The following is a 14780-nucleotide window of genomic DNA, read 5'->3' as shown; positions in this document are numbered from 1 at the left end:
AGACAGGGTTTCACCGCGTTGGCCAGGCTGGTCTTGAACTCCTGACCTCAGGTGATCCACCTGCCTCAGCCTCCCAAAGTGCTGGGATTACAGGTGTGAGCCACTGCACCTGGCCTGGCAATTAGTTTTCTAGCTCTTATTTGTCTGAAAAAGTCTACTTCATCTTCCTTTTTGAAAGATATTTTTTATTGGGTATAGAATTCTAGGTTGACATTTATTTTTTCTTTTAGTACTTTAAAGATATTCCGTTGTCTTCTGGCTTGTGTCATTTCTGACGAGAAGTCTGCTATCATTCTTATCTTTGTTCCTCTATAAATGATATACCATTTTTCCCTTTGGCTACTTTTAAGATTTTTCTCTTATGGCTGGTTTTTAGAAATTTGATCATGATGTACCTTGGTGTGGTGTTGGTTTCTTTATGTTTTTTTTTCTGCTTTTTAGAGCTGTGGGTTTTTAGTGTTTGCCATATTTGGAAATGGCTCAGACATTATCTTCAAATATTTTTTTCTGTACTCCCCTCAGATCTCTCTTTCTGAGATTTGAATTATACCAAATATTATGTTTAATGTTGTCCTGCCAATTGCTAATGCTCTTTTTGTGTGTGTGTCTTTTTTTCTCTATGTCTTTTTTATTTTTGTCTGTCTTTTAAAATTTTTTTTTCCCAGAGACAGGGTCTTGCTCTGTCTCCCAGGCTGAAGTACAGTGGCATGATCTTGGCTCACGGCAACTTCCGCCTCCCAGGTTCAAGCAATTCTGGTGCCTCAGCCTTCTGAGCAGCTGGGATTACAGGCATGTGCCACCACACCCAGCTAATTTTTGTATTTTTAGTAGGGACAGGGTTTCGACATATTGCCCAGGCAGGTCTTGAGCTCCTGGTCTCAAGTGATCCACCCACCTTGGCCTCCCAAAGTACTGAGATTTCAGGCGTGAACCACTGTGCCTGGCCAAGGGCAAATTTTAATAGTTGTCTTAATGGGCCGGGCGCAGTGGCTCACGCCTGAAATTCTAGCACTTTAGGAGGCCAACGTGGGCAGATCACGAGGTCAGGAGTTTGAGACCAGCCTGGCCAACATGGTGAAACCCCACCTCTACTAAAAATACAAAAAATTAGTTGGGTGTGGTGGTGCGTGCCTGTTGTCCCAGCTACTCAGGAGGCTGAGGCAGAAGAATCGCTTGAACCCGGGAGGTGGAGGTTTCAGTGAGCCGAGATCACACCACTGCACTCCAGCCTGGGCGACAGGGTGAGACTCTGTCTCAAAAAAAAAAAAAAGTTGTCTTGTCTTCTAATTCTGTTATCTCTGTTTTTTGGGGTCTGTTCTATTGATTTTTTTTTTTTTTTTTTTTTTGAGATGGAATCTCACTGTGTCACCCAGGCTGGAGTGCAATGGCACGATCTTTGCTCACTGCGAACTCTGCCTCCCAGGTTCAAGAGATTCTCCTGCCTCAGCCTCCCAAGTAGCTGGGACTACAGGTGTGCGTCCTCATGCCCAGCTAATTTTTGTATTTTTAGTAGAGACAGGGTTTCACCATGTTGGCCAGGCTGGTTTTGAACTCCTGACCACAGGTGATCCGCCTGCCTTGGACTCCCCAAAGTGCTGGGATTACAGACATGAGCCACCGCCCACAGCCTGTTCTGTTGATTTTTTTGTTCTAATTATAAGCCATATTGTTTTCCTTCTTTGCATGCCTGGTAATTTTTTTTTTTTTTTTAGATGTTATTCACATACCATAGAAGTCACTTTTTTTCTTTTTTTTTTTTGAGGTGGAGTCTCACTCTGTCGCCCAAGCTGGAGTGCGGTGGCGTGATCTCAGCTCACTGCAACCTCCCAGGCTGGAGTGCAATGGTGCCATCTCAGCTCACTACAACTTCCGCCTCCCACATTCAAGAGATTCTCTTGCCTCAGCTTCCCGAGTAGCTGGGACTACAGGTGCGTGCCACCACACCCAGCTAATTTTTTTTTTTTAATTTTTAGTAGAGATGGGGTTTCACCATGTTGGCCAGGCTGGTCTCAAACTCCTGACCTCAGGTGATCCACCTGCCTTGGCTTCCCAAAGTGCTGGGATTACAGGTGTGAGCCACCGCACCCAGCCGAGGTTTAGTCATGTTATAACATGAATGAATCAGTCCTCCATAAAAATTATTCCTATTTATGACTGAATAATATTTCCTCATATGGACATGCCTGGTAATTTTTGACTGGATGCTGAACATTTTTATTCTACATTGCTGAGTGTCAGATTTTTATATTCCTTAGTTGGACTTTGTTCTGGAATGCAGTTAAGTTACTTCGAATTAGTTTAGTCCCTTTGATCCTGACTTTTCAGTTCTGTTAGTGTGGTTCTACAGCAACCTTTAAGGTAATTTAACCCCTTATTGTATTATACTAAGTGTATTGTACTAAGTGTAACAATACAGATTGTACTAAGATAATACACTTCTGAGAATTCTAGTTGTTGCCCTGTGTATTAGGAGATCCTCCCAGGCGGGCTAGTGGGAACACAACTTTTCCCAGCCTTTATGAACCGTGGGGGTTGTTCCCCCCTACTCCTTTCTGGTGGTTATTGCCCCAGGCTTTGGTATTTTCCTCACACATATGTGTATCATACTGTACCAAAGACCTGAGAGAGGACCCTTCTGCAGATCTTTGGAACTCTTTCTACCTGTAACTTCCTCCTTTCTGGTATTTTGCCCTGAAAATTCCAGCTGCTTTGGCCTCCCTGAACTCTGAACTATGTTTCTTCCACTGAACAAGATGCCAGGCTTCATTTGGGCTGCTTTTGTCATCGCCTGAAAACTCTCTCCAGGCAGTGAACGTGGGCAGTCGTCAAGCTATTTGTTTGCTTCCCTTCTCTCAGGGATCAGTGTCCTGGGCTGCCTGTTGTCCATTGTCTGGAAAGCATTGTTTATATATTTTGTCCAATTTTATAATTGCTTAAGATGGTAAAGTAATTCTGGTCCCTGTCACTCTACGGCTGTGGCTTAAGACAGTTTAAATGAAATGATACATACAAGGAGACAGAATAATAATAGTAATAAACATGGTGAAGCTAGTATTCCAGTTATATGAATAATATCATTATAGTGACTAAGTGCTAGTTTTTCTCTGAATTTCCCGGAAACTAGCATCAAAAGGAAAGTATAGGCCGGGCGCGGTGGCTCATGCCTGTAATCACAGCACTTTGGAGGCCGAGGCAGGCAGATCACCTGAGGTCAGAAGTTCGAGACCAGCCTGGCCAACATGGCAAAACCCCGTCTCTACTAAAAACAGAAAGAAATTACCTGGGCATGGTGGTGTATGCCTGTAATCCCAGCTACTCGGGAGGTTGAGGCAAGAGAATCGCTTGAACCTGGGAGGAAGAGGTTGCAGTGAGCTGAGATCATGCCACTACATTCCAGCCTGGGCGACAGAACAAGACTCCATCTCAAAAAATAATAATAATAAATAAGAAATAAAAAACATAAAAAGGAAAATATAGAAGGGTAGATTATCTTATAGAAAAAAATAAACTATTTTCAATAGAAAAGATAAATGCGTTTTACCCTAAATTTTAAGATAAATTTGTTACATGGGACCTTCTGTGGGGAATTGCTATGAGCTGCTGACATCTGTCTCCATTGTGCCAGCGGGAGCAGCTGGTGGAAGTGATGCTGAGGTGACGGCTGCTGACTGGAAGAAGTGTGACCTGATCGCAAAGATTTTGGCCTCTTGTCCCCAGCAGTCTCTTTCACCAGAGAATTACTACAGGGACATCTGCCCCCAGGTAAATCTTTTTGTTTCTGTTGATCATTTGAGGATTATCTGCTTATGTACAGAAAGAGGACTTTTAATGTTCCTCTAGTATTGAGATAAAAGCAATATAATATTTAAGTTTATTGTTTAGTGAGGAGCCTTCTTAATAAATGAATAAAAATGGGTGGAAGAGACTGACCTAATTGTTCAGTTTAAGAATGGCAAGGCCAGGCGCAGTGGCTCACACCTGTAATCCCAGCACTTTGGGAGGCCGAGGCGGGCGGATCATGTGAGGTTGGGAGTTCGAGATTAGCCTGATCAACATGGAGAAACCCTGTCTCTACTAAAAAAAATACAAAATTAGCCGGGTGTGGTGGCACATGCCTGTAATCCCAGCTACTTGAGAGGCTGAGGCAGGAGAATCGCTTGAACCCGGGAGGCGGAGGTTGCCGTGAGCCGAGATTAAGCCATTACACTCCAGCCTGGGCAACAAGAGTGAAACTCCATCTCAAAAAAAAAAAGAAGAATGCCTCACTACTACTGAATGATTGGCTCAGCTTGCTCTCAGAGCTAGAATACAAAACTCAAGTTTCATCTTGTTCATTATCTTTTCTCTCCATGTGTTGTTAATTAGTTGTTAAAGGCAGATATTAAATAAACAAGGTAAATTAACATGGCAAACAATTTAAAAAGCATAAAAGAGTAAACCGAAAACTAAGTCTCCCTCCCATTCCTGTTCTCCAGTCCCTCAGAGATAGTCACTGCTATGAATTTCTTTCCAGAGATATTCTGTGTATTATGCATATACCATCATATGTGTATATGTTAATGTATGTGTATATTAACATGTATGTGCACACACACATACATCAACATATACACATGACGGTAAAATTAATGCTAATTTTTTTTATTTTTTTGAGACAGAGTTTCGCTCTTGTTGCCCAGGCTGGAGTGCATTGGTGTGATCTTGGCTCACCACGACCTCCACCTCCCGGGTTCAAGCGATTCTCCTGCCTCAGCCTCCCGAGTAGCTGGGATTACGGGCATGTGCCACCACGCCAGGCTAATTTTGTATTTTTGGTAGAGACGGGGTTTCTCCACATTGGTCAGACTGGTCTCGAACTCCCGACCTCAGGTGATCCGCCTGCCTCGGCCTCCCAAAGTGCTGGGATTATAGGCATGAGCCACCATGCCAGGCCAGTGCTAATTTTTATCTAAATGATAGCATGCAGCATGCCCTCTTTCATTTTGCTTTTTTTCATTGATAGTGTACTTTGGCCAGGCACAGTGACTCACTCCTGTAATCCCAGCAGTTTGGGAGGCTGAGGTGGGCAGATTACTTGAGGTCAGGAGTTCGAGACCAGCCTGGCCAACATGGAGAAACCCCATCTCTACTAAAAATACAAAAATTGGCCAGGCGTGGTGGTGCACACCTGTAGTCCTGGCTACTCGGGAAGCTGAGGATAGAGAATCTCTTGAACCCGGGAGGCAGATATTGCAGTGAGCTGAGTTTGCACCAATGCACTCCAGCGCGGGTGACAGAGCAAGACTCCATCTGAAAAAAAAAAAAAAAAAAAATAGTGTACCTTGGAGATAATTTCATTCATTTTCATGGGTACATGGTATTTCATCATATTAATGTACTATAATTTATTTAACCAGCCTGCTGTTGAGGGACATTTGAGTTGTTTCCATTCTTTTTCTATTACAAATTACACTACAGTTAATATCCGTAAGTCTTTGTACATAACTACCAGTATTACCATAGGAAAAATTCCTAGAATTGAAATTATTGGTTCAAAGGTTTTATGTATTTAAATTTTTGATTGATATGCTTTATGTACCTATTTTCCCACATTTTTACCCACACAATGTGTTACAAAGTTTTTTGATCTTTGCTAATCTGATACATGAAAAATGTGGGGCTGGGCATGGTGGCTCACGCCTGTTATCCCAGCACTTTGGGAGGCCGAGGCGGGCGGATCACGAGGTCAAGAGTTTGAGACCAGCCTGACCAACATAGTGAAACCCCGTCTCTACTAAAAATACAAAAATTAGCTGGGTGTAGTGGCGCGTGCCTGTAATCCCAGCTACTTGGGAGGCTGGGGCAGGAGAATCGCTTGAACCCGGGAGGTGGAGGTTGCAGTGAGCCGAGATTGAACCACTTCATTCCAGTCTGGGCGACAGGGCAAGACTCCGTCTCAAAAAAAAAAAAAAAAAAAAGAAAAATGTGGAAGGAGTTTTCTTAATTAATACTCCCTATGTGTATGCCTAAAACAAGCCCGTATTTTATAAATTTGATAAAATTATTTAATAAAAACACTGCAAGTATGAGAGGTGGGCAAAAAAAAATTTTTTTTTTTTTTTGAGACGGAGTCTCGCTCTGTCGCCCAGGCTGGAGTACAGTGGCACAATCTCCGCTCACTGCAAGCTCTGCCTCCCAGGTTCACGCCATTCTCCTGCCTCAGCCTCCTGAGTAGCTGGGACTACAGGTGCCCGCCACCATGCCCGGCTAAGATTTTTGTATTTTTAGTAGAGACAAGGTTTCACTGTGTTAGCCAGGATGGTCTCGATCTCCTGACCTCGTGATCCGCCCACCTCGGCCTCCCGAAGTGTTGGGATTACAGGCGTGAGCCATCGCGCCTGGCCAACAGGTTTTTTTAATTAAAAATAAAAACACTGCCTGTTCAGCTCTCTTACACTTTGATACTGGGTATGTTAAATTAAGAAAAGAATTCTGTTGAATCAGTGTTATTGCAGTGAGTTTATTTTTTGGCTTAAAGAAATTCATGCTTTTTCTTTTTAGTTAATGTCATATTCCTTGCAAAAAAACTGGTATTTACTTCTTGTAGTTTTTTTGTAGGTTCTGGATTTATTTCACTTTCAAGATAAATTGACAGCACGACAATTTCAGAGAGTTGCCACCACTACCTTTATAACTTTGTCAAGAGAACGCCCACAATTGGCAGCAAAGTATTTGCTCCAGCCAGTGTTAGCTCCTCTTCATCGATGTTTGAATACAGCAGGTAAAGGAGGAAGTGTGGTGGTTGGGTGTGCCTGTAAAGGACCTTCTTCAGTATTTCACGTTTAAATGATTTAAATCTGTGTTATATCAGTGTCTTTAGTTTTCCTTCCCCTCCTCCCAACTTTTTATTTTGACAAATTCACTTACAAGTTTCAAGAAGAGTATATTGAACTACCCATATATAGATCACCTAGACTGAATAACTTTACATTTTGGCCACATTTGTTTTATCCTTCTCTCTTTCTATACATATAAACATATCTTTTCTGAAGCATTTGAGACTTAGTTGCAGACATCACAACACTTCACCCCTAAATACTTCAGTATGCATCTCCAAAGAAAAATGTCAGTCTCCTACATAACCACAAGGCAATTACCACACTCAGGAAATTTAACATTTATACCATATGCTTTGATATGATATACAAATTCCATTCAAACTTCTCTAATTGTTTCAATAATTTCTTTTAGAGCTATTTTTTTTTTTTAATCCAGAATTCAATCAAGAATCATGGCTGGGTGTGGTGGCTCAAGCTTGTAATCTCAGCACTTTGGGAGACTTAGGCGGGCAGATTGCTTGAGCCCAGGAGTTCGAGACCACTGGGGCAACATGGCAAAACCCCGTCTTAACCAAAAAACAATATAAAAATTAGCCAGGCGTGGTGGCAAGCGCCTGTAGCCCCAGCTACTTGGGAGGCTGATGTGGGAGGATTGCTTGAGCCTGGGAGGTTGAGGCTGCAGTGAGCCATAATCACACCTCTGCACTTTAGCCTGGTCAACAGAGTGCAACCCTTGCTCAAAATAATAATAATAATATATGATGAAACTATGTCTAAATAAATAGAAAGACTTATAAAACTTTAAAAACTTTTTTTTTAATTTTTATTTTTTATAGAGATGGGGTCTTCCTGTATTGTCCAGACTGGTCTGGAACTCCTGGGCTCAAGCGACCTTCCTGCTTCAGCCTTCCAAAGTGCTGGGATTGCTGAGGCGGGAGGATCGCTTGAGCCCAGGAGTTTGCAACCAGGCTAGGTAACATAATGAGACCTTGTCTTTAGAAAAAATTTTATTTATTTATTTATTTATTTATTTATTTATTTATTTATTTTTTGAGATGGAGTCTCGCTCTGTCGCCCAGGCTGGAGTGCAGTGGCGCGATCTCGGCTCACTGCAAGCTCCGCCTCCCGGGTTCACACCATTCTCCTGCCTCAGCCTCTCCGAGTAGCTGGGACTACAGGCGCCCGCCACCACGCCCGGCTAATTTTTTGTATTTTTAGTAGAGACGGGGTTTCACCGTGGTCTCGATCTCCTGACCTCGTGATCCGCCCGTCTCGGCCTCCCAAAGTGCTGGGATTATAAGCGTGAGCCACCACGCCCGGCCTAGAAAAAATTTTAAAAATTAGCTGGGCATCTTGGTGCATGCCTGTATTCCCAACTGCTCGGGAAGCTGAGGTGGGAGGATCACTTGAGCCCAGGAGGTTGAGGTTGCAGTGAGCCATGATCACACAGTTCCACTCCAGAGCCTGGGTTACAGAGCAAGACCCTGTCTCAAATAAATAAAAATAAAATATAACTATTTTAAAACTTTTTGAAGGGAAATTTTTAAACACATATTATAGAGATTATATAGTGAACTCCTATGTACCTGTCACCTAGATACAACTATTAACTCTGCCATTTTCTTTCTTTTTTTTTTTTTTTTTGAGACAGTCTCGCTCTGTCACCCAGGCTGGAGTGCAGTGGCATGATCTCAGCTCACTGCAAGCTCCGCCTCCCAGGTTCATACCATTCTCCTGCCTCAGCCTCCTGAGTAACTGGAATTACATGCCCCTGCCACCACACCCAGCTAATTTTTCGTATTTTTAGTAGAGGCAGGGTTTCACTGTGTTAGCCAGGACGGTCTCGATCTCCTGACTTTGTGATCTGCCTGCCTCAGCCTCCTAAAGTGCTGGGATTACAGGCATGAGCCACTGCACCTGGCCAACTCTGCCATTTTCATTTCATCCAATCCCCAATTTTTATTCAATTAAGTTTAGAATGAAATTTTTTTTTTTTTTTTTTTTTTTTTTTTGCGACAGAGTCTCACTCTGTTGCCCAGGCTTGAGTGCAGTGGCACAATCTCGGCTCACTGCAACCTCTGCCTCCCAGGTTCAAGCGATTCTCCTGCCTCAGCCTCCTGAGTAGCTGGGACTACAGGCCTGCCCCACCACACCCGGCTAACTTGTTATATTTTTAGTAGAGACAGGGTTTCACCATATTGGCCAGGTTGGTTTCAAACTGCTGACTTTGTGATCCGCCTGCCTCGGCCTCCCAAAATACTGGGATTACAGGCGTGAGCCACCGTGCCCAGCCTAAAATGAAAATTCTAAGTGATAATGTGCTATAGGTTAATTGGCAATGTGGTGTTTTTTCTTAGTAATACATAAAATAACAATGCATGTTTATAATCAGTGGCATCATATATTCCATGAAATGTGTGTGAATGGTATATTGTTCAATGGTAACCATGTCAGTTTTCTGATCTTAGGTGTTACTTACTGAGCCATCTTTCTAGTAAAACTTTCTTCCTTAGCTTTAGTATGTCCTATTCAGTGAGGCACTAAATATGGGTAATTTTGTGTGTTTTTTTTCTAGAGCTTCCAGAGAGTGACATGGTACCAGGAGCTATTTTGGTGACAGAAGAAGAACTTAGTAGATGCATTGAGGATGTGTTTAAGGTTGGTAATCTCAGTCACTAATGTTTTTATTTACTTCTTATTTAAAATTTAAAATTTTTTTTAAACTTTTTCTTTTTTTGTAGAGATGGGGGTCTCACCACGTTGCCCAGTCTGGTCTTGAACTCCTGGCCTCAAGCGATCCTCCTCCCTTAGCCTCCCAAAGTGCTGGGATTACAGGTGTGAGCCACTGCTCCCAGCCTTTTAAAATAATTTTACCTTTTAATTAGCACTTGAAGCATTGGAATGACTAATCTAAAGCTCCAAGCTGTCAGAATCTTTTCACTTTGAAAACCAGAAACTATAAGCTGACCTTTTTTGTCTTTTGTTGTTGTTGTTTTTCCTTTTTGTGGAGAATGAGATCTCGCTATATTGCCCAGGCAGGTCTCGAACTCCTGGGCTCAAGCTATCCTCTTGCCTCTGCCTCCATAAGAGCTGGGATTACAGGCGTGAGCCACTGCGCCTGGCAAGCTGACCTTTTTAAGTGAAAAAACTGATATATTTTTGAAACCCTGTTAATTACATCATTTATTCTAAATGTTGAAACAGTTTAGATTCTCGAACTGGCAAATGCCACTGATGAAAGCATGTCTATTGAAGAAATTGACACGGAGCCAGGCATGGTGGCTCACGCCTGTCATCCCAGCACTTTGGGAGGCCGAGGAGAGCGGATCACCTGAGGCCCGGAGTTCAAGACCAGCCTGGCCAATATGGCGAAATCCTATCTCTACTAAAAATACAAAAATTAGCCAGGCATGGTGGCATGCACCTGTGATCCCAGGTACTAGGAGGCCGAGACAGGAGAATTGCTTGAACCCAGGAGGTGGAGGTTGCAGTGTGCCAATATGATGCCATTGCACTTCAGCCTGGGGATAGAGCGAGACTCTGTCTCCAGACAAAAAAAGAAATTGACAGGGGCGTTTTCAATACTATAGCCTTCTTAAAAGTGTATGATAATTGAATCTACTTTATAACTTTTGATAGTAATTACTGTCATAACAAATTAAGTCTGAATAAATGATTCCTGCAAATGACTACATAAATATATAACAAGAATGAAAACTTGCTTTTCTATTCATAGGGAGAAAAAAAAGAATGAAAACTAAGAATCTAAATGTTATGTTCTTTATTATCACAGTCTTATAAATATATGTGGCATATGCTTTTGGAAAACAAATGAAATTCATTGTGTTATGGCTAGATGGAATTAGGGTAAATATTCTTTAAAGTTTATTTTAGGCCCAGTGTGGTGGCTTATGCCTATAATTCCAGCACTTTGGGAGGCCAAGGCAGGGGGATTACTTGAGGCCAGGAGTTCAAGACCAGTCTGGTGAATATAGTGAGACCCGAGCTCTATAAAAAATAAAAATAATAAATAAGGTTTATTTTAATAAATTTATAATAATTTACTGCTGAACACTTTTACATTAGAAAACAGCTTTCAAAACTGTATTTCATATAAAAAGGTACAGCTGCTTTGGAAAATAGTTTGACATTTCCTCAAAAAGTTAAACCTGGAGTTGTCATATGACCCAGCAATTCCACTACTAGGTATATACCCAAGAGAAATGAAAACATGTTCATATAGGCCAGGCACGGTAGCTCACACCTGTAATCCCAGCACTTTGGGAGGCCCAGGCGGGCAGATCACGAGGTCAGGAGATCGAGACCATCCTGGCTAACACGGTGAAACCCCGTCTCTACTAAAAATACAAAAAAATTAGCCAGGCGTGGTGGCGGGCAGCTGTAGTCCCAGCTACTCGGGAGGCTGAAACAGGAGAATGGCGTGAACCTGGAAGGCAGAGCTTGCAGTGAGCCCAGATCACGCCACTGCACTCCAGCCCAGGCGATGAGCGAGACTCCGTCTCAAAAAAAAAAAAAAAAAAAAAATGTTCATACAAAAACCTGTATGTGAATTTAGTAGGTAGGACAGGGAGCAATTACAAATGGCACAAGGGATCTTTTGATGAAGGAAAGGCTCTAAAATTGTATTGTGGTGATGGTTTTGCAAATCTGTAAATTTACTAAAATTCACTGAACCGTATATTTAAAATAAATTATTTTATGGTTTTTAAAGTATACTTCAATAAACCAGTTTTATTAAAAAAAAAAAAAATACTTGGCATGGTGGCTCACACCTGTACTCCCAACACTTTGGGAGGCCAAGGTGGGCGGGTCATGAGGTCAGTAGATCAAGACCATCCTGGCTAACATGGTGAAACCCGTCTCTACTAAAAATACAAAAAATTAGCCGGACGTTGTGGTATGCGCCTGTAGTCCCAGCTACTGAGGAGGCTGAGGCAGGAGAATCACTTGAACCTGGGAGGCGGAGGTTGCAGTGAGCCGAGATTGTGCCACTGTACTCCAGCTTGGAAAACAGAGCGAGACTCTGTCTGAAAATAAATAAATAAATAAAAATACAAAGATTAGCTGCATGTGGTGGCATGTGCCTGTAATCCCAGTTACTCTGCAGGCTGAGGCAGAAGTATCACTTGAACCTGGGAGATAGAGGCTGCAGTTAGCTGAGATCACACCATTGCATTCCAGCCTGGGCAACAGAGCAAGACTCTGCCTCAAAAAAAGAAAAGATTAAAAATAAAGTGTACAGGCACACCTGTAATCCCAGCACTTTGGGAGGCCAAGGTGAGTGGATTACCTGAGGTAAGGAGTTCAAGACCAGCCTGGCCAACATGGCAAAACCCTGTCTCTATTAAGAATACAAAAATTAGCCAGGCATGGTGGCGGGCACCTATAATCCCAGCTACCCGGGAGGCTGAGGCAGGAAAATCACTTGAACCCGGGAGGCAGAGGTTATGGTCAGCCGAGATCGCACCACTGCACTCCAACTGAGCGACAGAGCAAGACTCTCTCTCAAAATAAGTAAACAAATAAATAAATAAAGTGTGCAGATCAATGGCTTTTATGTATATTCATAGATATGTACAACTGTCATCACGATCAACTTTAGAACTTTTTATTCCAAAAAAGAAAACCCCGGCCAGGCACAATGGCTCATGCCTGTAATCCCAGCACTTTAGGATGCCGAGGCAGGAGGATCACCTGAGGTCAGGAGTTTGAGACCAGCCTGGCCAAACATGACAAAATCCCGTCTCTATTAAAAATATAAAAATTAGCTGGACATGGTGGTGCACGCCTGTAATCCCAGCTACTTGGGAGGCTGAGGCAGGAGAATCGCTTGAACCTGGGAGGCGGAGGTTGCGGTGAGCCAAGATCGCGCCACTACACTGCAGCCTGGGTGACAGAGCAAGACTGTGTCTCACAAAAAAAAAAAAAGAAAGAAAAAGAAAAGAACGCCCCCCGCACCACTTAGCCATCACTCTCAAAACTCTCCACCACCAATCCCCCATCCCCTATAAATAGGCAACCACTAGTCTGTATTCTCTCTCTCAAGATTTGCCTATTGTGTACATTTCATATAAATGGAATTGTACAATATGTTTTTTTTTGTGATTGGCTTCTTTCACTTTGCATGATATTATAACATGGAGCTATACTTCATTTCTTTTCATTGCCAAATGGTATTCTCTTGTATTAACATGCCTCATTTTGTTTATCTATTCATCAGTAAATGGACATTTAGGTTGTTTCCATAATAGCCATAATAACATTTTGGCTATTATTAATAATGCTGCTATGGACATTCATGTAAACATTATTGTGTATATTTATGTTTTCATTTCTCTTTGGTATATACCTAGGAATAGAATTCCTGGATCATGTAGTAACTCTGTTTAACTGTTTGAGGTACTTCTAGACTGTTGTCCAAAGTGACTGCACCATTTTACATTCCCATCGGCAGTATATGAGGGTATAAAGTGAATCGATTCTTTCAGATAAGAAGGCAGATGCTTTTGTTTTGCTTTAAGCTTTCTGCATGATACTAGTAGATTCATAGATAGAAACATACCTAATGCTAAATGACAAGTTAATGGGTGCAGCACACCAACATGGCACATGGATACATATGTAACAAATCTGCACATTGTGCACATGTACCCTAAAACTTAAAGTATAATAATAATAAAAAGAAAAGAAAAAAAAGAAAATGCAAACTCATTCTCTGTAACACTCACTTTATTGCTTTTTTTTTTTTTTGAGACCGAGTCTGACTCTGTTACCCAGGGTGGAGTGCAGTGAGATGACTTGGCTCACTGCAACTTACACCTCCCAGGTTCAAGTGATTCTCCTACTTCAGCCTCCCCAGTAGCTGGAATTACAGGCACCCACCACCACGCCGAGCTAATTTTTGTATTTTTTGTAGAGACAGGGTTTCACCATGTTTGCCAAGCTGGTCTCAAACTCCTGACCTCAAGCAATCCTCCTGCCTTGTCCTTCCAAAGTGCTGGGATTACAGTCATAAGCCACCGTGCCCGGCCTCACTCACTTTATTTGTAAAGTGAAATGTTTACTACCCTTTTATTTAATTTCACTATTTTTGAAAATGGAGTCTACCCTTTGAGGGTTGACCTGGCACACAAATATGGAATCAGATTGCTCAGAGATTGAAAGATGACATGGTGACTATGTGACTATAGTGCTGTTTTTATTTTTTAATGCCTCATGGGTAGACTCCTGAAAAGAGGGGTCTTCTATCCTGTTCTGAATATTAGTAGGCAAAGACTTTTCAGATTATGGAGAGATAAGAAATTATTAGAGCAGTCTAGAAAGCAGATGTTCTAAATTAGAGAACAGTGGCCTACTAACTTTCAGAAAGACCATGTCCCATGTAAGAAATAGCATGATGAAAAACTGCCAAGTGGTTGGGTTTGGAATGTTGGAAAGAGTTGAAAGTACTGTCGGGATAGAGGTAAGACTAATTGTGACTAAATTTTGTTGCAAACCCCTTATGGTATGCCTTAGAAGCCAGTAAATTTAGAGGGTGAAAAAAAGAGCAAACAGATAATTTCTTTCTAGCAAGGGAGTTATCCTCTAAAAAACAGAGAGAGATCTGGAAATAATGAATCCTGCCATTTCTCCTATTCTTGGTCCCCAAAAAGGAGGGAGGAAACCTTCATAGTTTGGTCAACAGTTTGGCGAATTTAAAGCCCCCTGGAGAGGCAAGCAGACCATTAGTTTTCTGTAGACACTTGGTTATGCACCAATGATTGGCACTGTGGTGAAACTAAGAGGGGTGGAAGGGTAATTATTCTCTCTGCAAGGTTTTGGCAGCCAGCTGCAGTGGGAAAACAGGAAATGTGTATGTTGGAGGAAAATGGTAAACACTGGGTAAAATTTAACAACAAAGGATGTGTTGTGTCTATTAACTTTCTGCTAATACTAAATTAT

At 42.1% G+C, this 14780-nt stretch overlaps 1 protein-coding gene across 2 annotated transcripts in view; it reads left to right on the top strand.

Moving 5' to 3' along the window:
* Positions 1 to 14780, top strand: part of TANGO6 (transport and golgi organization 6 homolog) — a 251374-nt gene that overhangs the window by 29234 nt on the left and 207360 nt on the right. For both annotated transcript variants that reach the window (XR_004026078.1, XM_003262930.4), the window contains exons 5-7: positions 3626 to 3762; positions 6598 to 6760; positions 9394 to 9476. Coding sequence is in view for 1 of the 2 variants with exons in the window: in XM_003262930.4 (XP_003262978.2) it covers positions 3626 to 3762; positions 6598 to 6760; positions 9394 to 9476 (383 nt within the window). In the remaining variant the exon portion in view is untranslated. The remainder of the gene's footprint in view (positions 1 to 3625; positions 3763 to 6597; positions 6761 to 9393; positions 9477 to 14780) is intronic.

This window comes from Nomascus leucogenys, chromosome 2, assembly GCF_006542625.1.
Source record: "Nomascus leucogenys isolate Asia chromosome 2, Asia_NLE_v1, whole genome shotgun sequence".
Classification (NCBI taxonomy): Eukaryota; Metazoa; Chordata; class Mammalia; order Primates; family Hylobatidae; genus Nomascus; species Nomascus leucogenys.
Note: the sequence above shows the minus strand (reverse complement) of the source record. Positions and strands in the feature narration are given on the sequence as shown.